Source organism: Panthera leo, chromosome B1, assembly GCF_018350215.1.
Source record: "Panthera leo isolate Ple1 chromosome B1, P.leo_Ple1_pat1.1, whole genome shotgun sequence".
NCBI classification, from domain to species: Eukaryota; Metazoa; Chordata; class Mammalia; order Carnivora; family Felidae; genus Panthera; species Panthera leo.
Genome location: NC_056682.1, coordinates 68,683,835 through 68,704,868, shown reverse-complemented (window position 1 = coordinate 68,704,868; position 21,034 = coordinate 68,683,835). Strand labels below are relative to the sequence as shown.

Below are 21,034 nucleotides of genomic sequence, written 5' to 3'. Positions count from 1 at the left end.
ATAAATAAATTCATATTCTTTAGCATTGTGGATAAGGGTAATTATTGTTATCTAAGCAGCGTTACTTATTTTTAAATGATTATTTATTTTGAGAGAGAGAGAGTGCACACGCACGAGTAGGGGAAGGGCAGAGAGAGAGAATCACAAGCAGGTTCCATGCTGTCAGCACGGAGCCTGATGTGGGGTTCTATCCCAAGAACCATGAGATCATGACCTGAGCCAAATCAAGAGTTGATGCTTAGCCGACTGAGCTACCGAGGCACCCCAAATAAACAGTTTTAGATCATTAAGAAACAACTAAATTATGCTTACTGTATTCTTGAGGAATTCAGGGAATATCAGTGTGCTTTTTATAAAACATTCTCCAGCAATGTTTAAAGACAAAACCATTTTTTTGTACTTTTTTTTCATTTATTTACAACATTGTCTTATAGAAGATCGTATCATGGTTTTCTGAGAGCACTGGTTAAATTTATATATTCAGTCAACAGTTATTGATTGTGTGCCTGCTATGTTCTGGACTTTGATGTAAGCCATGGAGATATAGCATTGATACCCTTGCCATCATGGAGCTTATATTCCTGGTTGGGCAGACAAGATTTAGGTAAATGAATCAATGTTTTATTCAGGTGTTAGTGTGTTCAGCATGGTGTGTAGCTGTACCCCAGCAGACTCCAAACCAAGTGTGGGTGATAGTCTGGTGAGGCAGAAGAAAAGACCCGGAGACATTGATGGAGACATAAGTTTATTGAGGGAACTTATATAGAGGGAATCAGGAATGGCAGACTGGACAAAGCACCCGCTGCTGGGATCCACATGCAGCAAGGTTGTATAGCGTAGCAACTTATGCTAACAACTGTCTGTAGCCCTTCCCCTCCTTGCGTGGCCAGCATTCCAAGGAGCTCAAAGCCCTGCCATTCAGACACTCTTTGTTACAAAGGAGATGCTTTTGGTTGGCCCACTCTGGAGCCCCTGACCTTGAACTTAAACAACACATTCTTCTACATATTCTGCTTGATAGCAATATAGAGGGAGGACTGGATCTTTGCATTCTCAAGATAGTGACTAACGGGCATTCAGGATGTGCTTGTACAAACAAGTCTTCTAGCATGTACCATATACTCCACCCAGGCATACCCTGGATGGCCAATACATTCTTTATACGCTCTTGTTTCTCAATGTCCCTGGGGCCACGTATGCCGAGGTGTACTGCAACCAAATCCCAGAGCAACAGCGTAGGCCATAGCTTCCAAATAATAGGAAAACACAAATGGCTAAGCAACTATAGAAAACATTTTGCCGGGGGAAGCCTGCAGTCACCAACAGGGAGAGTTCACCATATACTCAATAGTTGGTCTTATTCTGTATGGAAGCTATGGTCTGGGCCCAATTGGCAAATAGGTTCCCTATGCAGAATTTAAGGGTGAAAAGTCAAGCTGTTCAGTAGGCACTGGAAGAGGCAAGTCATGATTGTCTAACAGAATGCGGGAGGTGGTGGTGTTCTGGGATCGCACTACCCCTGACTGGTTTGGCTCCAGGTTTTTAGTACCCAGTCGTTGGCTGCCCCTCTGTTACATGATGGGGCAAACCTGAAAAGGATAGTGGGGGTCTAACAGTGCTCTGTAAGTTGATTATGATAGTGTCCTTTCTTAATGAGAGGCTGGGGTTGTGTGCCTTCATTGTCTTCGGTGGAGTGGGGTGAAGAAATGGGGTGATGGTTAGGTCCTTTCCTATTCCTATTCCCCATTGGACCAAAAATCCAAACCACCGTGGACTTGTTTGCCATTTCCAGGGCGATTTAATTATATGTTCCCCTGTAGGTAGATCTTGTGGCAAGGACAATAAAAGGTTACCTTGTGTTCCTACCTACGGGAGAGAACATCTTTCCTGCCTGCTGTCTACTTGCATTCTAAGGGTGACATCAGGTCCTTGAGTGAGTACAGTACAGGCACTGGACCAATTGGAATGTACCTGTTCATTTAATGTCCTACAGCTGTTGACCGGTGGCTTGTCCAGAGGGCCAGTGAATGGTTTCTTGTGGCAGTTGTTTTGACGGTCCACTCACACGTCCTGTCAGTCCAGCTGCAGTGGGATTGCATGGTAGATGCAAATGCCAACGGGCGTCTTGAGTGCTGGCCCACTCTTACGCTTCGTGTCCTGTAAAGTGGGAGCCTTGGTCGATGTTGATGTCAGTGAACACCCCGTAGGCAGCACACAACTGTTCTGGACCAAGGACGGTAGCTTTCTGGTTAGCACGCTTACTGGGGTGGGCTTGCAGGAGTCCTGAATAAGTGTCAGTATATATCAGAGAATAACAGCAGCCGTCAGGGAAGGGCAGGGGACCGATGCCATCTCTGACATCTCTGAAGAGGGTGCTGCCCCCTTGCTATCTGTCCAGTGTCTCTTGGCGAAGGTCATGGTCATTGCTGGACACAGGTTGAGCATTGTTAGTAGATGGTTACAACGTCTTTGTATGCCAAGGTTAGCCCCAGTTCTTAGCAATGGCCCACAAGGTCCGTTGTCTTAGATGTCTTTTCATGTAGCCAGGTGGTTACATCTTCTGTTGAGATATCTTCAAGGAGGCAGACGTGGGCCAACTCATGAGCCTGTTGATTACCAGGTGGGATGTGTGTCGTGTGCGCATCTACATGGTAAGCAGTGATGTTCATACCTCGTATGTGCTGGAGAATGTCCTTCCACATGCCGTTGCCCCAGAGTGGGTGCCCTGCCACCACTCATTCCTGTGCCTCCCATTGGAGAAGCCGCGTGGTCAGTTCTTTGTAGACTGTCCAGCTCTCTGTGCATATAACATGGGGTCAGGCTCAGGGAGCATCACCATTCAGGCTGCTCAAGGCTTGGCCCATTGACTTCTGTGTCAAGTTCTGGAGTCTATCCAGATATTTCCCGTTGAGAACTGGATGGCAGTGACCATCCAGGCACAGGTAGGCCCCTTGCTGCCATCAGTATACCAGGCATGCTCAGGGATTGGTCTGTCTCCTTCCTGCACGTAGGATGGCAGCTGTGATGGCTTTGCTGCCTCAGTTAATGGCTGCTTTTCAGAGGTGACGTAAGTTATGGGGCTGAGAATGGAGTGCAGCTTCTCACTAAGGGGGCTATTTGTCAAGGTACTGCGTTGATGCAAGTAGGCATGGCATTTGGCCAGTGTGGGTCTGGGCACTGCCTGACTTGGGCTTTTGGAATGTATCCTTTAGCCATCCTGCTGTGGGATACTGAGTGTGAAGAGTTACTCAGATGCCTTTAGTTATGTCTTCTACTTGCTGTAAAGCATGGTAATTAGCACACAGCTCTTGTTCTAAAACACCAAGTCACATCTTGACTCCTTTCCATCATTGTGATCAGAAACCTAACAGTACTCATTTGTGCCCTTGCCGTTGACACAAGCTCCATGCAAACTCTTCTGGCTAACTGGCTCCATCCAGTTCATATGGCTGTCCCTGTGTAAGAACACTTAAGGCTTGGATCTGTTTACTAGCCATCTAGGCTTGTCAAAATGCTTGCCTTGTCTTTGAGGACTAATCCCATTGGGCTCCTTTTTAAATCAGTCTATAAATGTGCAGGAGCAATTGAGCCAGGCAAAGGATAAACTGATGCCCATATTCTAAGAGACCTACGAAAGTTTGCAAATGCTTTGGGGTGATGGGGTGTGGGATGTGCCTGTATTTAATCAGTACCTGCTGCAGAAACAACTTTTGTCTTCTCCGACCAGGTAACACCAAAGTACTTACCAATAAGCCAGGGCCCTGTATTTTGTTTTTCTTGACTATTCATCCTTGACTTGTTAGGTGGGAAAGCAAGGCTGGTGTAGTGGTCTTCAAACTGTAAAAAGACTCAGACGTTAACATTATATCATTAATGTAATGAAACAAAGACTGCCTCTGGAATTGCCTGACAACTTAGGTCGCTGGCCACCATGCTGTGCCGGATCAAGGGGCTCTATCAATACCCCTGTGGTAGGGTGATGAATGCCTGTTGTTCTCCTTCCCAGATGAAAGAGAATTGTTCTTGGCTTTCTGGAACTCTGGGAATATCGAAAAAGGCATTAGCCAGGTCTAACACATCATGGTATGTACCCAGACCCTCCCCTTTTGGAGTCAACAAGAGACACGTTCGGCACAGTTGCATGAAGAGGGGGTACCACCTTGTTCTCTATGATCCACAGTCATTCTTTGTGTTCCATCTGGTTTCTTTACAGACAGATAAGACTTTTATATCGACTGTGAGTTGGTCATGTAATGCCCACCTTGGCTAATTCCTTAATTGTGCCTGTGGTTTCTTCGTGGCCTCCTGGGAGGGAATATTGTTTAATTGCCATTACCCTCTGTGAGACAGGTAGTATTACAAGCGTCCATTTTGCATCTCCTCTTGTTTGTTTGACCAAGCACACCCTCAGTTTGAATTCCCCTGCAGTAGTTTGTAATGTTAGTCCTGAGAGGACATCCATTCCTAGAATGTATTTGGGTATTGGGGCTGTATACACCGAATAGGGTTTTGGTGGGCGTTATCCTGTCTGCAGTTAGTACAACCTACTTCATTTGGACGACACCAGCCCCCTACCCATCGATGGCAGAGATGGGCCCTTGAAAGTGGTTGTTTCCATAAAGGAGAGTAAATTTGGCACCAGTATCAACCAGAGCTAAAACGGTCTGTTTGTTTCTTTTAGACCAATATATGGTGAGTTTTACCTGTGGCCTCTGGTCCCCGTACACCCTGATGGCAGCAGTCGAACCGCAATCCACGTCCTTTGCCTCTTTCCTAGTTCATAGAGAAGGGGCCTGCCATCCTCCCTCTGAGGGTGCCCTTGGCTGTATCTGCACCTCCTTTGCTGTTCAGGATTAAATTTCTACCAGAGCCCGACACGGACTTCATTGAATTATTTGTCTGCTTTCTTAAAGGGGGTCCCCACTGCCCTGAGGTCTTACTACATCTGGCAACAGGTAACATGCATAGGCCCCTTCTTTGTTTCTTCTCCTGTGAGTCCTTTCCCTTCATTCCTGGCTTTTGGATACCTCTTTCTGATCTTCTCTGTTTCCCCTTGACCTGTGGCAGCTTGCCCAACCCACGATACAGGCTGTCCCATTAGGGGTTCAAGATGGACACAAGTGCCCTCTACCAGTGACTGGGGGCAGACTGTAACACATATCTTTAATATCCATGGCAAACGGTTAATTATCAGGATCTCTGTGGTGTTCAGCATAGACAGCGTGTTTCATCCCCAGCTCTTGTAGGATATGCTGGAGCTCTTCCATATTTTGCCATTGTAAAGGGGAGGTCAGTACCCTCCCCCTCCCCCCCCCACCTTGCTAGGCCAAGCTAATTTACAGCCCTGTACCACCGAGGAGAGTAAAAGGGTAACGTGACCTTTACTGATGGCGCTGGTGGGGATGCTGCTGTAAAACAAGGTGTGTGATAATGAACACCGTCTTGGATGTTTCCGGCTGAAAGCAAACGGCCTTCAGTGCCTACGTGCCACGTAGGGAGCAACGATGCCACCATGGGTTCCCTTCCTTTATATCTGAGTTTATCCCCCAATTCTGCTAGTTCAGTATCCGCCAGTGCTCAGGTGCCGGCAGGTTCTGGGTTCCACACTCCATGGGCATGACTGCTCTGCTTTCATCTTGGTTGTTAATAGGCTGAGCCAAGAGAATGGGGGTTTTTATGGGCTTGTTCTAATTCGTCTGTTCCTCAGTAGAACTCTAGTTGCGTCCTACAACTTGGGATCCCAGGCCGGCTAAGAGATAACTGCCGGACTCGTTTGCCAGGCAATTTACCACCCTTCAGTTGGGTGTGCCAACAGTTATTAATTTAACATCTTGTTCCCTCAAGCAGATTATCAAGGTCTCTGCAGTTTCATTTGTGTTAATCTAGCTTTCCTCTTTAAATGCATTTTCTTCTGTCGTTGGCATAACTTTCTTCACGACAGCTACATGGGCAACCATTAGGAGGGGTCACCCAACTGTGGCAGCAGCCACTTGACCATTCATCCTTTTCTTAGTCAAATTAATCTTGGTCAATATTTCCTCTAGACCCTTAGGTATTTTCAGGGGCATCCCTGTACTCATGTGGTGGGCTTGTCCATCAAAGATAAGGCTATAGGGCTCCACGTAGGTGTGGATGGCCAACCTGGGTTTTCCCCTGCAAATTTCCCTATTCCCTTTTCCCACATCTTGGTGCTCATGGGTTTTTTTTCTTGGCTTCCTGGCTGGCTCACCAGTTGTGTGATCATACCCCAGCACACTCTAAGTCAGGGGTGGGTGATTGTTCTGTGAGGCAGAAGAAATGACCTAGAGATAGCCAGTGAGACATAGGTTTATTGGGGAAATATACGATAGGGAGTCCAGAAGTGGCAGACTGGACACAAAGCATCTTGTTGCAGGGATATACATGCAGCAAGCTTTTATACTGTAGCAACTAGCCTAGCAACTATCTGTAGCCCTTCCCCTCCCTGCATGGCCAGTGTTCCAAGGAGCTCAAGGCCTGTCATCCAGACATTCTTTGTTACAAAGGAGATGTTCCTGGTAAGCCACTCCCTGAGACCCTGACCTTGAACCCTGAATAACATGTTCTTCTGCATATTCTGCTTGATGGGAACACAGAGGGAGGATGAGATCTCCACATTCACAAGATAGTGATTAACAGGGGCATTCAGAGTGTGCTTGTACAAACAAGTCTTCCATCACTTACCATACATATGGCAAGAATGGGTGCTGGGCTGCTTTGACTTTGTAGTCAAAGGAAGTAACATTTGAGTCGTTGCAGCTGTGCAGAAATCTCTGCAGTGTATTGATGCCCCAGATGCCTGGCCATGGGAACAGTCTTGGTGCATGAAGGCACCAAGGATAAGGAGTTTGGATTTCTTCCAAAGGTAGCAGAGATTAAGAACAGAGGTGTGAGATGATCTGAGTTAGAAAGATTTCTCTGGAAGCCATGTGGAGAATAGACAAGAGATGTGCAAAAGTAGAAGCAGAAATCTACATTTGTAGACTCGGTCAGTTTGAGAGGATATATTTTGGAAACAGATGCTGGCAGAAAGATGGGATATGAAGAAAAGGGAGGAGTCAAGGATAATGATTCCAAGGTTTTTGGCCTAAACAATTGGGTACTGATGGTGGAAAGGCAAATTTTGGAGAAGAAATTTAAGATCTCTTTGGACATTTTGAACATGAAATGGCAAGTACACAGCCAGTGGCTAGTTGAGTGGGCATTTAGATGAGTGGATATCATGGTGAGAGATTAGGTGTGGGGCATTGTTTTGGAAGTCATCAGTTTATAAATTAAATTTAAAATCACAGAACGTATGAAATTACACGGTGCAGAGAAGAAGAGAGCTGATAACACTCAAAAGTCAGGTACAGGAACGGAATGGGAGGAGAATCCAAAGGAGACAGAAAAAATGACCAAGAAGTTAAGAGGAAAATCAGGAGACCGAAGACAGGAAGCCTCTGAGAAGATGACAGTGTAAGGAAAAAAGGAGTCATCGAATGTTCCTGGGAAGTGGAATTAAGATAACACAGAGAATGCTAATAACTTTTAGAGCCTATGCATTTTCAGGGAGCAAATGGTGGAGGAGTGATAAGAAGGTGAGAAAATAGAGGTAGAATATATAGACAGTCTAAGTGGAGAATTTCTGTCATGGGTAAAGCAAAATGTGGATAATAGCTGGAGGGGAGGATATATGGTCAAGAGAGGTGTCCTCCTCCCCCACACAATAGGTGAGGCTGATGTGTTTATATTTATATATATATATATAAATGTTTTTATGTTTATTTTTAAGAGAGAGAGACAAAGCATAAGTAGGGGAGGAGCAGAGAGAAAGGGAGACACAGAATCTGAAGCAGGCTCCAGGCTCTGAGCTGTCAGCACAGAGCGCGATGCGGGGCTCAAATCCATGAGCTGCAAGATCGTGACCAGAGCCAAAGTCAGAGGCTTAACTGACTGAGCCACCCAGGCGCCACAGATGTGTTTATATATTAAAGGAAGTGGTTCAGGAGAGAGGTAGAAATGGATGGTGATGTTGGAGATGGAGGTAAGCCTGAAGGAATGCAGGGTCTACTGTAGGAGAAGGAAAGATCCAGGGAAGAGGTTGGGGCAAGGATTCTTTGTTTTTTACAGGAAATAAGGCAGAGCTGTTATGTAATAGAAGACCAGGTATTTTTAGGCCTATCACTTATGATTCTTATCCTTTCTTATGAAGAGTTGGTGTGATTCAGTCTATTAAAAAATATATATATATATTAATGATGTGTATTCAAGGTTTGATGTCTCCTGGAGTTAAGTGATACTCTGTTGGAATGTTTCAAGTAAGGGTTTGAGAGGACCTGTAAAGTTAAGGTGGTGGAGTAAGAAGAACAAGGAAAAGAATATCCAAGAGAGTTGTTTTCAAGTGAAAAATCAAGAGTATGTGGTGTTTATTGGATTTAGCAGCAGGAAAGATGGCTGTAGGCTAATACCAGTATTGCACAAGCTGTGGACCACTAGCCCATTGACCAAAATGGAAGTGCTGTTGAACTAATCAGTTTTATGGCCAATTTTTTATTTGCTAGTTTCTTCGTAAGTAGGAATAGTCATTTTCTCTTTTGCATTTCTGTATTTTTTGGAAATTTTACTTGGGGTTAATATAATAGGATGTTTCCTGAAGATGCTGTTCTTATGGTAATTTTGGATGTTTAAACATTTATTCATATTTTCCATAATTTCTGTAATTTTTTCCTTAAGAATGAATCAGCCAAAATAAATCTTTAAGTTATAAAGCCTTCCATTAGTCGTTAGTCATGAAAATACTGAGTTAATAAAAACCTACTTTTGTCTGAAATTACATGCTGTTAAATAACATCAGCATGAATGACATTACCATTTTTTAAATTAAGAGGCTCTCCTTTCTGATTTTTAGGTTATTTCTCATTTTCTGCTTATTTCAGAGAACATTAATAAAACACATACAATTTTGTTCCCTATACAATAAACATGACAAAATTGACATATAACAAACTTTTTTCTAGTATCTCTTTACCAGATTTTATTTTATTTTGTTCACCTAGGTACCAAAAATATGTGTCTTGAGGCTAATAAATGATTGTGACAGTTCATATACAGTAATCTTAACTTTTTAGACTACATGTCTCTTTTATGTTTTTAAACTATTAGTATGTTTTTTCATGAGGTATGTCGAACTCATGTCTTTTTTTTTTTTTTTTTTTTACAGGTTAATGTGCGAAACTGTGAGATATGAAAGACACGAAGCGAATGAAGTTTTATACTAGTAGGTGTTTCCTTTCTCTTTGTATAGTGGATACTGCAGCAACTAAATAATTTCCTTAAAGTATCATAGAAGTATTGTAACGGCTAAGTCATCATTACCTTAATTTTGCATTAACTCATTTTTTTGTAGTTTAGAAATGTAAAACATTGCAACTACTACCTGTCATAAAGGAAAAGCTTACAGTCCTTTGCTAAGTTCACATCTATACCCATATATCTCTCACTTGTGGTTCAGAGATGTTATTTCATATTATGGAGTATTTTGACATTTTTATCTTTATGAAATAAGAAATAGTATACTATTTCAAACAGAACAAAATACATATTCCTGCAACCACACCAAATGAGATGTAACGATAGCATAAATGTTATATTTTAGTTTATAATTCTTTCAGAAATAGGAAAATAGCCTGCCCACATCCCTTTGGGCATAGTTTGTCCTAGAAATAATACTGATATTTCTTTCAAGATGTATAACATTACCTTGAAAAAAATGACAATTTTTTTTAAAGAATGTAACAAGCATATAGTAGATAAATATTATTGTATTAAGGATATATAAACTGGATTACTGGGCATATTATTTTATGTTTGCCATGACTCACTGTTGTTCTGTTGACTTTGTTTTTCAAAACACTTATTAAATACATAATTACTGCTTTCCATACGTATTATAGGGAACATTTATTGAAATAAAATCCAGCTTCTCCCCTTAAGGAGGGTAAAATTATAGTATCTTGAAGGGGGCAGAAATAGAATAAAAGGAAAACAACAACAACAACAGCAACAAAAAGTAACCAACCAAAGTAACTGAGAATACAGATAGGTACTGAGGGATGGAGAAGTACAGGGGAAGCCTTGAGGTAAATAGGGAGAGTCACAGAGATGCGGCCCTCTAAACTAGGTCTCAAAAGTGTACCTGGTGGTCTAGAGAGATTTTCCTGGCAGAAGGAGCAGCGTAAGTGTGGGGATACAGAGAGGGAAGGGCCTGGTCTGATGTTTTCAATATTATGGCAAGTTTAGGGCAATTGACATGCGGTGTGCTTCAAGATGACAAATCAAGAGTCAGGCTGCAACCATGTTTGCTTGTGAATGTGTTGTTAAAAATACCAGTCGTGATTCTTTAGGCCATTGGAAATGAGTTTTTCCTCCTCCTAAATCACATTGTGTGATGGAGATATATAAATGCTCACAATATTGGAGACAGTAGTATGATGGACCCTATGTACGCATCATCCAACATTGTTACTGCTGGCCAGTTATGTTCCATCTCTTATTCCTGCTTCCGCCTTCTACTGGATTATTTTAAGTAAATCCAGACATTTCAATTCATCCATATTTTTTATTTTGTTATGTATCTTTATCTTTAAAAGATAAAGACTTAAAAAAAAAAATCTTAACCAACAATATTATTACCAAACCTTAAGAAATAATTCTGTAATGTCTTGAAAATATTCAAAATCTCTTTGTCTCAAAAAATCTTTTTTTACAGTTTGTTTATTGGTTGATACTTTTCTTAAGTCTCTCTCTTTTTTAATGTTTTTATTTATTTTTGAGAGAGAGAGAGTGAGTGAGTGAGTGGGAGAGGGGCAGAGAGAGAGGGAGACACAGAATCCGAAGCAGGCTCCAGTCTCTGAGCTGTCAGCACAGAGTCCAACGTGGGGCTCGAACTCACGAACCACAAGATCATGCATGACCTGGCCGCAAGTCAGATGCTTAACCAACTGAGCCACCCAGGCGCCCCACTCTTTAGTCTCTTTTTTTTTTTTTTATTTATTTTTTATTATTTTTTTTAATATATGAAATTTACTGTCAAATTGGTTTCCATACAACACCCAGTGCTCATCCCAAAAGGTGCCCTCCTCAATACCCATCACCCACCCTCCCCTCCCTCCCACCCCCCATCAACCCTCAGTTTGTTCTCAGTTTTTAACAGTCTCTTATGCTTTGGCTCTCTCCCACTCTAACCTCTTTTTTTTTTTTCCTTCCCCTCCCCCATGGGTTTCTGTTACGTTTCTCAGGATCTACATAAGAGTGAAACCATATGGTATCTGTCTTTCTCTGTATGGCTTATTTCACTTAGCATCACACTCTCCAGTTCCATCCACGTTGCTACAAAAGGCCATATTTCATTTTTTCTCATTGCCACGTAGTATTCTATTGTGTATATAAACTACAGTTTCTTTATCCATTCATCAGTTGATGGACATTTAGGCTCTTTCCATAATTTGGCTATTGTTGAGAGTGCTGCTATAAACATTGGGGTACAAGTGCCCCTATGCATCAGTACTCCTGTATCCCTTGGATAAATTCCTAGCAGTGCTATTGCTGGGTCATAGGGTAGGTCTATTTTTAATTTTCTGAGGAACGTCCACACTGCTTTCCAGAGCGGCTGCACCAATTTGCATTCCCACCAACAGTGCAAGAGGGTTCCCGTTTCTCCACATCCTCTCCAGCATCTATAGTCTCCTGATTTCTTCATTTTGGCCACTCTGACTGGCCTGAGGTGATATCTGAGTGTGGTTTTGATTTGTATTTCCCTGATGAGGAGCGACGTTGAGCATCTTTTCATGTGCCTGTTGGCCATCCGGATGTCTTCTTTAGAGAAGTGTCTATTCATGTTTTCTGCCCATTTCTTCACTGGGTTATTTGTTTTTCGGGTGTGGAGTTTGATGAGCTATAGATTTTGGATACTAGCCCTTTGTCCAATATGTCATTTGCAAATATCTTTTCCCATTCCGTTGGTTGCCTTTTAGTTTTGTTGGTTGTTTCCTTTGCTGTGCAGAAGCTTTTTATCTTCATAAGGCCCCAGTAATTCACTTTTGCTTTTAATTCCCTTGCCTTTGGGGATGTGCCAAGTAAGAGATTGCTACGGCTGAGGTCAGAGAGGTCTTTTCCTGCTTTCTCTTCTAAGGTTTTGATGGTTTCCTGTCTCACATTCAGGTCCTTTATCCATTTTGAGTTTATTTTTGTGAATGGTGTGAGAAAGTGGTCTAGTTTCAATCTTCTGCATGTTGCTGTCCAGTTCTCCCAGCACCATTTGTTAAAGAGACTGTCTTTTTTCCATTGGATGTTCTTTCCTGCTTTGTCAAAGATGAGTTGGCCATACGTTTGTGGGTCTAGTTCTGGGGTTTCTATTCTATTCCATTGGTCTATGTGTCTGTTTTTGTGCCAATACCATGCTGTATTGATGATGACAGCTTTGTAGTAGAGGCTAAAGTCTGGGATTGTGATGCCTCCTGCTTTGGTCTTCTTCAAAATTACTTTGGCTATTCGGGGCCTTTTGTGGTTCCATATGAATTTTAGGATTGCTTGTTCCAGTTTTGAGAAGAATGCTGGTGCAATTTTGATTGGGATTGCATTGAATGTGTAGATAGCTTTGGGTAGTATTGACATTTTGACAATATTTATTCTTCCAATCCATGAGCAGGGAATGTCTTTCCATTTCTTTATATCTTCTTCAATTACCTGCATAAGCTTTCTATAGTTTTCAGCATACAGATCTTTTACATCTTTGGTTAGATTTATTCCTAGGTATTTTATGCTTCTTGGTGCAATTGTGAATGGGATCAGTTTCTTTATTTGTCTTTCTGTTGCTTCATTGTTAGTGTATAAGAATGCAACTGATTTCTGTACATTGATTTTGTATCCTGCAACTTTGCTGAATTCATGTATCAGTTGTAGCAGACTTTTGGTGGAGTCTATCGGATTTTCCATGTATAATATCATGTCATCTGCAAAAAGCGAAAGCTTGACTTCATCTTTGCCAATTTTGATGCCTTTGATTTCCTTTTGTTGTCTGATTGCTGATGCTAGAACTTCCAGCACTATGTTAAACAACAGCGTGGAGAGTGGGCATCCCTGTCGTGTTCCTGATCTCAGGGAAAAAGCTCTCAGTTTTTCCCCGTTGAGGATGATGTTAGCTGTGGGCTTTTCATAAATGGCTTTTATGATCTTTAAGTATGTTCCTTCTATCCCGACTTTCTCAAGGGTTTTTATTAAGAAAGGGTGCTGGATTTTGTCAAAGGCCTTTTCTGCATCGATTGACAGGATCATATGGTTCTTCTCTTTTTTTTTGTTAATGTGATGTATCACGTTGATCTATTTGCTAATGTTGAACCAGCCCTGCATCCCAGGAATGAATCCCACTTGATCATGGTGAATAATTCTTTTTATATGCCGTTGAATTCGATTTGCTAGTATCTTATTGAGAATTTTTGCATCCATATTCATCAGGGATATTGGCCTGTAGTTCTCTTTTTTTACTGGGTCTCTGTCTGGTTTAGGAATCAAAGTAATACTGGCTTCATAGATGAGTCTGGAAGTTTTCCTTCCCTTTCTATTTCTTGGAATAGCTTGAGGAGGATTGGTATTATCTCTGCTTTAAATGTCTGGTAGAATTCCCCTGGGAAGCCATCTGGTCCTGGACTCTTATTTGTTGGGAGATTTTTGATGACCGATTCAATTTATTGGCTGCTTATGGGTCTGTTCAAGCTTTCTATTTCCTCCTGATTGAGTTTTGGAAGCGTGTGGGTGTTTAGGAATTTGTCCATTTCTTCCAGGTTGTCCAATTTGTTGGCATATAATTTTTCATAGTATTCCCTGATAATTGTTTGTATCTCTGAGGGATTGGTTGTAATAATTCCATTTTCATTCATGATTTTATCTATTTGGGTCATCTCCCCTTTCTTTTTGAGAAGCCTGGCTAGAGGTTTGTCAATTTTGTTTATTTTTTCAAAAAACCAACTCTTGGTTTCGTTGATCTGCTCTACCGTTTTTTTAGATTCTATATTGTTTATTTCTGCTCTGATCTTTATTATTTCTCTTCTTCTGCTGGGTTTAGGCTGCCTTTGCTGTTCTGCTTCTATTTCCTTTAGGTGTGCTGTTAGATTTTGTATTTGGGATTTTTCTTGTTTCTTGAGATAGGCCTGGATTGCAATGTATTTTCCTCTCAGGACTGCCTTCGCTGCGTCCCAAAGCGTTTGGATTGTTGTATTTTCATTTTCGTTTGTTTCCATATATTTTTTAATTTCTTCTCTAATTGCCTGGTTGACCCACTCATTCGTTAGTAGGGTGTTCTTTAACCTCCATGCTTTTCGAGGTTTTCCAGACTTTTTCCTGTGGTTGATTTCAAGCTTCATAGCATTGTGGTCTGAAAGTATGCATGGTATAATTTCAATTCTTGTAAACTTATGAAGGGCTGTTTTGTGACCCAGTATATGATCTATCTTGGAGAATGTTCCATGTGCACTCGAGAAGAAAGTATATTCTGTTGCTTTGGGATGCAGAGTTCTAAATATATCTGTCAAGTCCATCTGATCCAATGTATCATTCAGGGCCCTTGTTTCTTTATTGACTGTGTGTCTAGATGATCTATCCATTTCTGTAAGTGGAGTGTTAAAGTCCCCTGCAATGACCACATTCTTATCAATAAGGTTGCTTATGTTTATGAGTAATTGTTTTATATATCTGGGGGCTCCGGTATTCGGCGCATAGACATTTATAATTGTTAGCTCTTCCTGATGGATAGACCCTGTAATTATTATATAATGCCCTTCTTCATCTCTTGTTACAGCCTTTAATTTAAAGTCTAGTTTGTCTGATATAAGTATGGCTACTCCAGCTTTCTTTTGGCTTCCAGGAGCATGATAAATAGTTCTCCATCCCCTCACTCTCAATCTAAAGGTGTCCTCAGGTCTAAAATGAGTCTCTTGTAGACAGCAAATAGATGGGTCTTGTTTTTTAATCCATTCTGATACCCTGTGTCTTTTGGTTGGCGCATTTAATCCATTTACATTCAGTGTTATTATAGAAAGATACGGGTTTAGAGTCATTGTGATGTCTGTATGTTTTATGCTTGTAGCGATGTCTCTGGTACTTTGTCTCACAGGATCCCCCTTAGGATCTCTTGTAGGGCTGGTTTAGTGGTGACAAATTCCTTCAGGTTTTGTTTGTTTGGGAAGACCTTTATCTCTCCTTCTATTCTAAATGACAGACTTGCTGGATAAAGGATTCTCGGCTGCATATTGTTTCTGTTTAGCACACTGAAGATATTGTGCCAATCCTTTCTGGCCTGCCAAGTTTCAAAGGAGAGATCAGTCACGAGTCTTATAGGTCTCCCTTTATATGTGAGGGCACGTTTATCCCTTGCTGCTTTCAGAATTTTCTCTTTATCCTTGTATTTTGCCAGTTTCACTATGATATGTCGTGCAGAAGATCGATTCAAGTTAAGTCTGAAGGGAGTTCTCTGTGCCTCTTGGATTTCAATGCCTTTTTCCTTCCCCAGTTCAGGGAAGTTCTCAGCTATAATTTCTTCAAGTACCCCTTCAGCACCTTTCCCTCTCTCTTCCTCCTCTGGGATACCAATTATGCGTATATTATTTCTTTTTAGTGTATCACTTAGTTCTCTAATTTTTCCCTCATACTCCTGGATTTTTTTATCTCTCTTTCTCTCAGCTTCCTCTTTCTCCATAACTTTATCTTCTAGTTCACCTATTCTCTCCTCTGCCTCTTCAATCCGAGCTGTCGTCATTTCCATTTTGTTTTGCATTTCGTTTAAAGCACTTTTCAGCTCCTCGGGACTGTTCCTTAGTCCCTTGATCTCTGTGGCAAGAGATTCTCTGCTGTCCTGTATACTGTTTTCAAGCCCAGCGATTAATTTTATGACTATTATTCTAAATTCACTTTCTGTTATATTATTTAAATCCTTTTTGATCAGTTCATTAGCTGTTGTTATTTCCTGGAGATTCTTCTGAGGGGAATTCTTCCGTTTGGTCATTTTGGATAGTCCCTGGAGTGGTGAGGACCTGCAGGGCACTTCCCCTGTGCTATGGTGTATAACTGGAGTTGGTGGGCGGGGCCGCAGTCTGACCTGATGTCTGCCCCCAGCCCACCGATGGGGCCACAGTCAGACTGGTGTGTGCTTTCTCTTCCCCTCTCCTAGGGGCGGGATTCACTGTGGGGTGGCGTGGCCCGTCTGGGCTACTTGCACACTGCCAGGCTTGTGGTGCTGGGGATCTGGCGTATTAGCTGGGGTGGGTAGGCAAGGTGCACGGGGGCAGGAGGGGCAGGCTTAGCTCGCTTCTCCTTAGGTGATCCACTTCAGGAGGGGCCCTGTGGCAGCGGGAGGGAGTCAGATCCGCTGCCGGAGGTTTGGCTCCGCAGAAGCACAGAGTTGGGTGTTTGCGCGGAGCGAGCAAGTTCCCTGGCAGGAACTGGTTCCCTTTGGGATTTTGGCTGGGGGATGGGCGGGGGAGATGGCGCTGGCGAGCGCCTTTGTTCCCCGCCAAGCTGAGCTCTGCCGTCCGGGGGCTCAGCAGCTCTCCCTCCCTTTGTCCTCCAGCCTTCCCGCTTTCTGAGCAGAGCTGTTAACTTATGACCTCCCAGACGCTAAGTCGCGCTTGCTGTCGGAACACAGTCCGTCCGGCCCCTCCGCTTTTGCCAGCCAGACTCGGGGGCTCTGCTTGGCTGGCGAGCCGCCCCTCTGCCCCGGCTCCCTCCTGCCAGTCCCTGGAGTGCGCACCGCCTCGCCGCCCTGCCTACCCTCTTCCGTGGGCCTCTCGTCTGCGCTTAGCTCTGGAGACTCCGTTCTGCTAATCCTCTGGCGGTTTTCTGGGTTCTTTAGGCAGGTGTAGGTGGAATCTGAGTGATCAGCAGGATGCGTGGTGAGCCCAGCGTCCTCCTACGCCACCATCTTCCCTCCAACTCTCTCTTTAGTCTCTTTTAATCTGTAGCTAGGTTGCCAGTTTTCAAGCAGCAAAATGATGTGACCAAATGCCTCCCCATTCTTCCTCTCAAAGATGATACTTGAAAATACAAAGGTGGATTTGATTGAGTGGCTGGGCAGGGAGATTAGTGAGAAGACAGTTGAAGTAATATGAGGGGGTGATGCTTGAACTGAGGCCAACTGAAAGAATGGGGCAGTCAGAGATGGAGTTTAGAAAGAAGATGCAGGTGGAGCTGACCTAGGATGTAAAGTTATAACTTCCGAAACTCTGACATCTAGGGGCTGTTTAACAGGCAATTGTAAATATCCAGTCTAGAGCTTAAAAGAATGTACATCAAATGTAGAAGAATAGTAACCAGGATATATTTGCTAATGAGAAAACTTAACAAGAGGCAAAGCCCTTACCATATTTATTCTTGAAGAATTCAAGATATAAATATCTTAGAATATTTGTTTCTTTTAGGAGCAATTAGAAGCTATCAGTGGAATGGGTGTACAGATATCAGGGTTGGAAACCTCTGATGAATAGTATTAACATTCGTTGAAGAAGTTCTAGTGGCAGTAAGTGACAAACTTTCTATTAATTTGTCCTCCGTTAAAACATGGTTTTGGTAGTAATGATGATGAGGTAATAGCAAACATTTAAACAAGTACTTCCTGTGTCCCACATGCTCTAATAAGTGCTTCATATGCATTATTATACTTATTCCTTATAGCTGACTTGTGGGGTAGCTGTTATCATCAACCCAGTTTTACACATGAAGGGATTGAGGCTTTCAGAGGCTAAGGAACTTGCTAAGGTCTCATTGCTGAAAGTGTGATATGGATTTGAGCCTGGACATTGTGATTTTGCCATGTTAGCTGTTATGCCAATCACCAACTTTTTTCCGGCCTTTTTCATGCCATCATAAGAAATGGCACCATAAAACAAGGATATTTCTTGTGTGCAAGTTAGTACAAGCACATCATCTCTCCCTGCTGCTGGCTTCCCCAGGGGTGATGAAACCCACCTTCAGTTCTACCTACATTATTCTGAGTCCCTAATAATTCTTACATACAGTTCATTTAAACTGAAGTTTACAGTGTCTTTAAATATATCTGAGTTTTTTTTTTTTAAGGCAGTTTAGACAGTAAATGTGAGCTATGCTTGTTGATAATGCAAAGCCATGTGTTAGATAACCCTAAATTGATTGCATTAGGCTAGAGTTTGTATATAAAGTTGATTGTAGCAATTGCTTATTTTTGACTAGTTAGAATTAGGTGACAGTGTTAGTGAGCAGCGAAAGTCTATAGATACTCAGGAGATCATGATTTCGTAAGACCAGAAATTCACAGAGACTTATTGTAGATCACTTAATCAGATTCCTAGTAATTGGCCAATCTTGTGATGAAGGGTAATTGCAGCATTTTCTTCTGTAACCCTTGAAGAGACATGTTCCTGCTCTTACCAATTTGTGTAAATGCAGCTTTGAAAATTAAAGAACACTTGTATTTGTGGTGTATATAAATCTGTGATAATTTAATAATACTGTCCCTCTTTTTGGGATCTGTTATTATTAACTCATGAGGGACATTACTTGTCTGTTCTTGGTCTCCCTTGGGCTTCAAGAATAGTCTAGTCAGACTATCAAAGACTTCTAGAGTATGGTTTTATGATCAAGAGATGAGTATTTTTTTTTCCTTATTATGTTTGTGTACTGGTAACTTCTAAGTCTATGGCTTTAATGCGTTCACCAGGTAAATGTAATAGTCTTTTGATCCAACTCTGTACCTCATTTTTCTTATCTATGAAATGGAAACAATAATATTAGTACCTACCCTTTAGTGTTGGTGTTAGGATAATATCAGTACTATGTGTAAAATATGTAGAGCATTGCATACATAATAAGTGTATAAAAATGCTATCATTGTCATCAGTGTTTTGATAATTTACATTTTGGTCTCCCAATTTTTTAGCTGCTTTAAACTTTTGTTTGAAGGAATTATGGTAGTGATGTCTAACTCCCATGGTGTTCCTGTTTTAGCATAAACCAACAGGATGACAAAAATGCCACTTTAAGATGTATCAAGGTTAGGGGGAGATTTGTGGTTCTGATAAATTTGAATTTGTAAAAATTTAGAATTTGACCACTTAGAATTCAATATTTGTACTAGAAAGATAGATAAAAGTAGTTGAACTTAGTACAGTGGATGAGACTATCAAGTAATTTCTGCCTTCCTTTCACATGTTATCTACTATGTGCTAGCTATTTTGCTTGCTTAGGAGTACCAAGTTGGATGATGTAAATTCCTAACCTGAGGAACTTTAGGGATATTTTTGCCTGAAGAATTTAAGAAATGAGATAAGCAATATGTCCTTTCAGCTTCAGTTTTTCTTTAGGGGCCAGCCATCCTCACGATTTCAGTTTAATTTATAGTTACATTTGAAGCGCTAAAAACCTTTGGATCAGAAACTCAACCATTATAGTTTTTTAGAAGTGGACACATGCACCCCCACACCCATGTGACAAATATGTGTAACGGTATTTCTGTGCTAACTTTCCACATATATGTCTGTCTGAATGCTTCGGTTTCCAAAAGAGTTTGTGTAACATTTTGTTAGGGGGTTTACCTTTCTTTATTGCAGGAGAGGAAATTGTTCCTCCATTGAAAACAAAACAAAACAAAAAGCTGCATTGAGGCTTATCCAGTCTTTTTAAAGCATTTTTTATTGAAATCTGTAAATGTGCAATTTAAAACTTCAAGCCTCAGCTGCAGCCCTCATTGCTTGTAGCAGCCTTTTCATTTATTGACTTGGTTTCCTGTTTTCACAGCAGCTATCCTGAATTGTCACTTCTCTGCAAGGCCGCCAGCCCACTGCTGTCCCCTTCGTGCCTTCCCACTCCTCCTCTAGAGACTGCTTCAGGCTTTACTTTCTGTTCTCAAATACCCCGTTTATCTGTGGCCACATGTGCCTCTTGATTCACCCATCCCTCCAGGGCTGCAGGGAGAGGTGTCTGGTTTCCTGAACAGTGTGGTTATTCCTGTTCCCTCCTGTGCTTGCGGCCTCTCCTCCTGCCCCCTTTCCTGCAGACTCTAAGTGTGTCTTCCATCTTTAAGAAAGTTCTCCTTTGGAGGTGCGGGGGCGGGGGTGCTCAGTTGGTTAAGTATCCAACTCTTGATTTCAGATCAGGTCACGATGCCATGGTCTGTGGGATTCAGCTCTGCATTGGGCTCTGTGCTGACAGTGTAGAGCCTGCTTGGGATTCTCTCTGTCCCTCTCTTGCCCCCCCCCCCCCCCATGCTCTCTCTCTCTCTCTCAAAATAAACAAATAAACATTAAAAAAAAAACTGGTAAACAAAAATACATTGTTTAAAAAAAAGTTCTCCTTTGACTCTTTGGCCCATATCCAATTCTTGTACTGCTTTTTCCTTCCAGATGTGGCCAGGCTTTTATTTTATTATATTATTATTTTTATTTACATTACTCATCTGCTACCTACATTGCTTTAGCTCCTTAAAAAAAAAAAAAAAGAAACAAAATACTTAAAATCGTCTTTCTTTCTCAGCAAGATATAATCATAATTTTTAAGTATCCTCTTTGTCCACGTGTCCATAGTTTCTCTTACTTGTATGTGTGTATGGAGAAAATTTTGAAACCTAAGATTTTCATTTACATGAAGAAATTATATTTTTAAAGAATTAGTCTTTGCATAGGACTGTAGAACAAGGATGTTTAGCCACCAAGCTTGGCATGTTATGAGGTATACATGTGCTGTAGGTAAATATGAAAATTCAAATACACGCTTGCACGTACACATCTACCCACGTGTAGATGTACTTGAGAAGATTGTTTTATATACACATGGTAATACTGTAAGGCTTCATAGCAATAATATTTTCATATTTACTATCGGTCTTTAAATTACAATGTTTTATATTTGTGGTGAATGGAAGAGTAAATAAGAGCATTTTAGAAATTATTTAATTTGTAAACTCTGTCAGGGCAGGCCCTGTGTGTGTGTTTCAGGTTTACATTTGCTATGCCTAGAA

At 41.6% G+C, this 21,034-nt stretch overlaps 1 protein-coding gene across 9 annotated transcripts in view; it reads left to right on the top strand.

Moving 5' to 3' along the window:
* The window catches only part of RAPGEF2 (Rap guanine nucleotide exchange factor 2), a 252,858-nt gene that overhangs the window by 76,639 nt on the left and 155,185 nt on the right, over positions 1-21,034 (top strand). For 8 of the 9 annotated variants that reach the window (XM_042935155.1, XM_042935159.1, XM_042935162.1 and 5 more), the window contains exon 3: positions 9,221-9,277. In XM_042935155.1, coding sequence (XP_042791089.1) covers positions 9,221-9,277 — 57 coding nt within the window. Of the gene's footprint in view, positions 1-9,220; positions 9,278-16,975; positions 17,564-21,034 lie in introns of those variants that run through there. The other variant, XM_042935163.1, reaches the window with a different exon arrangement.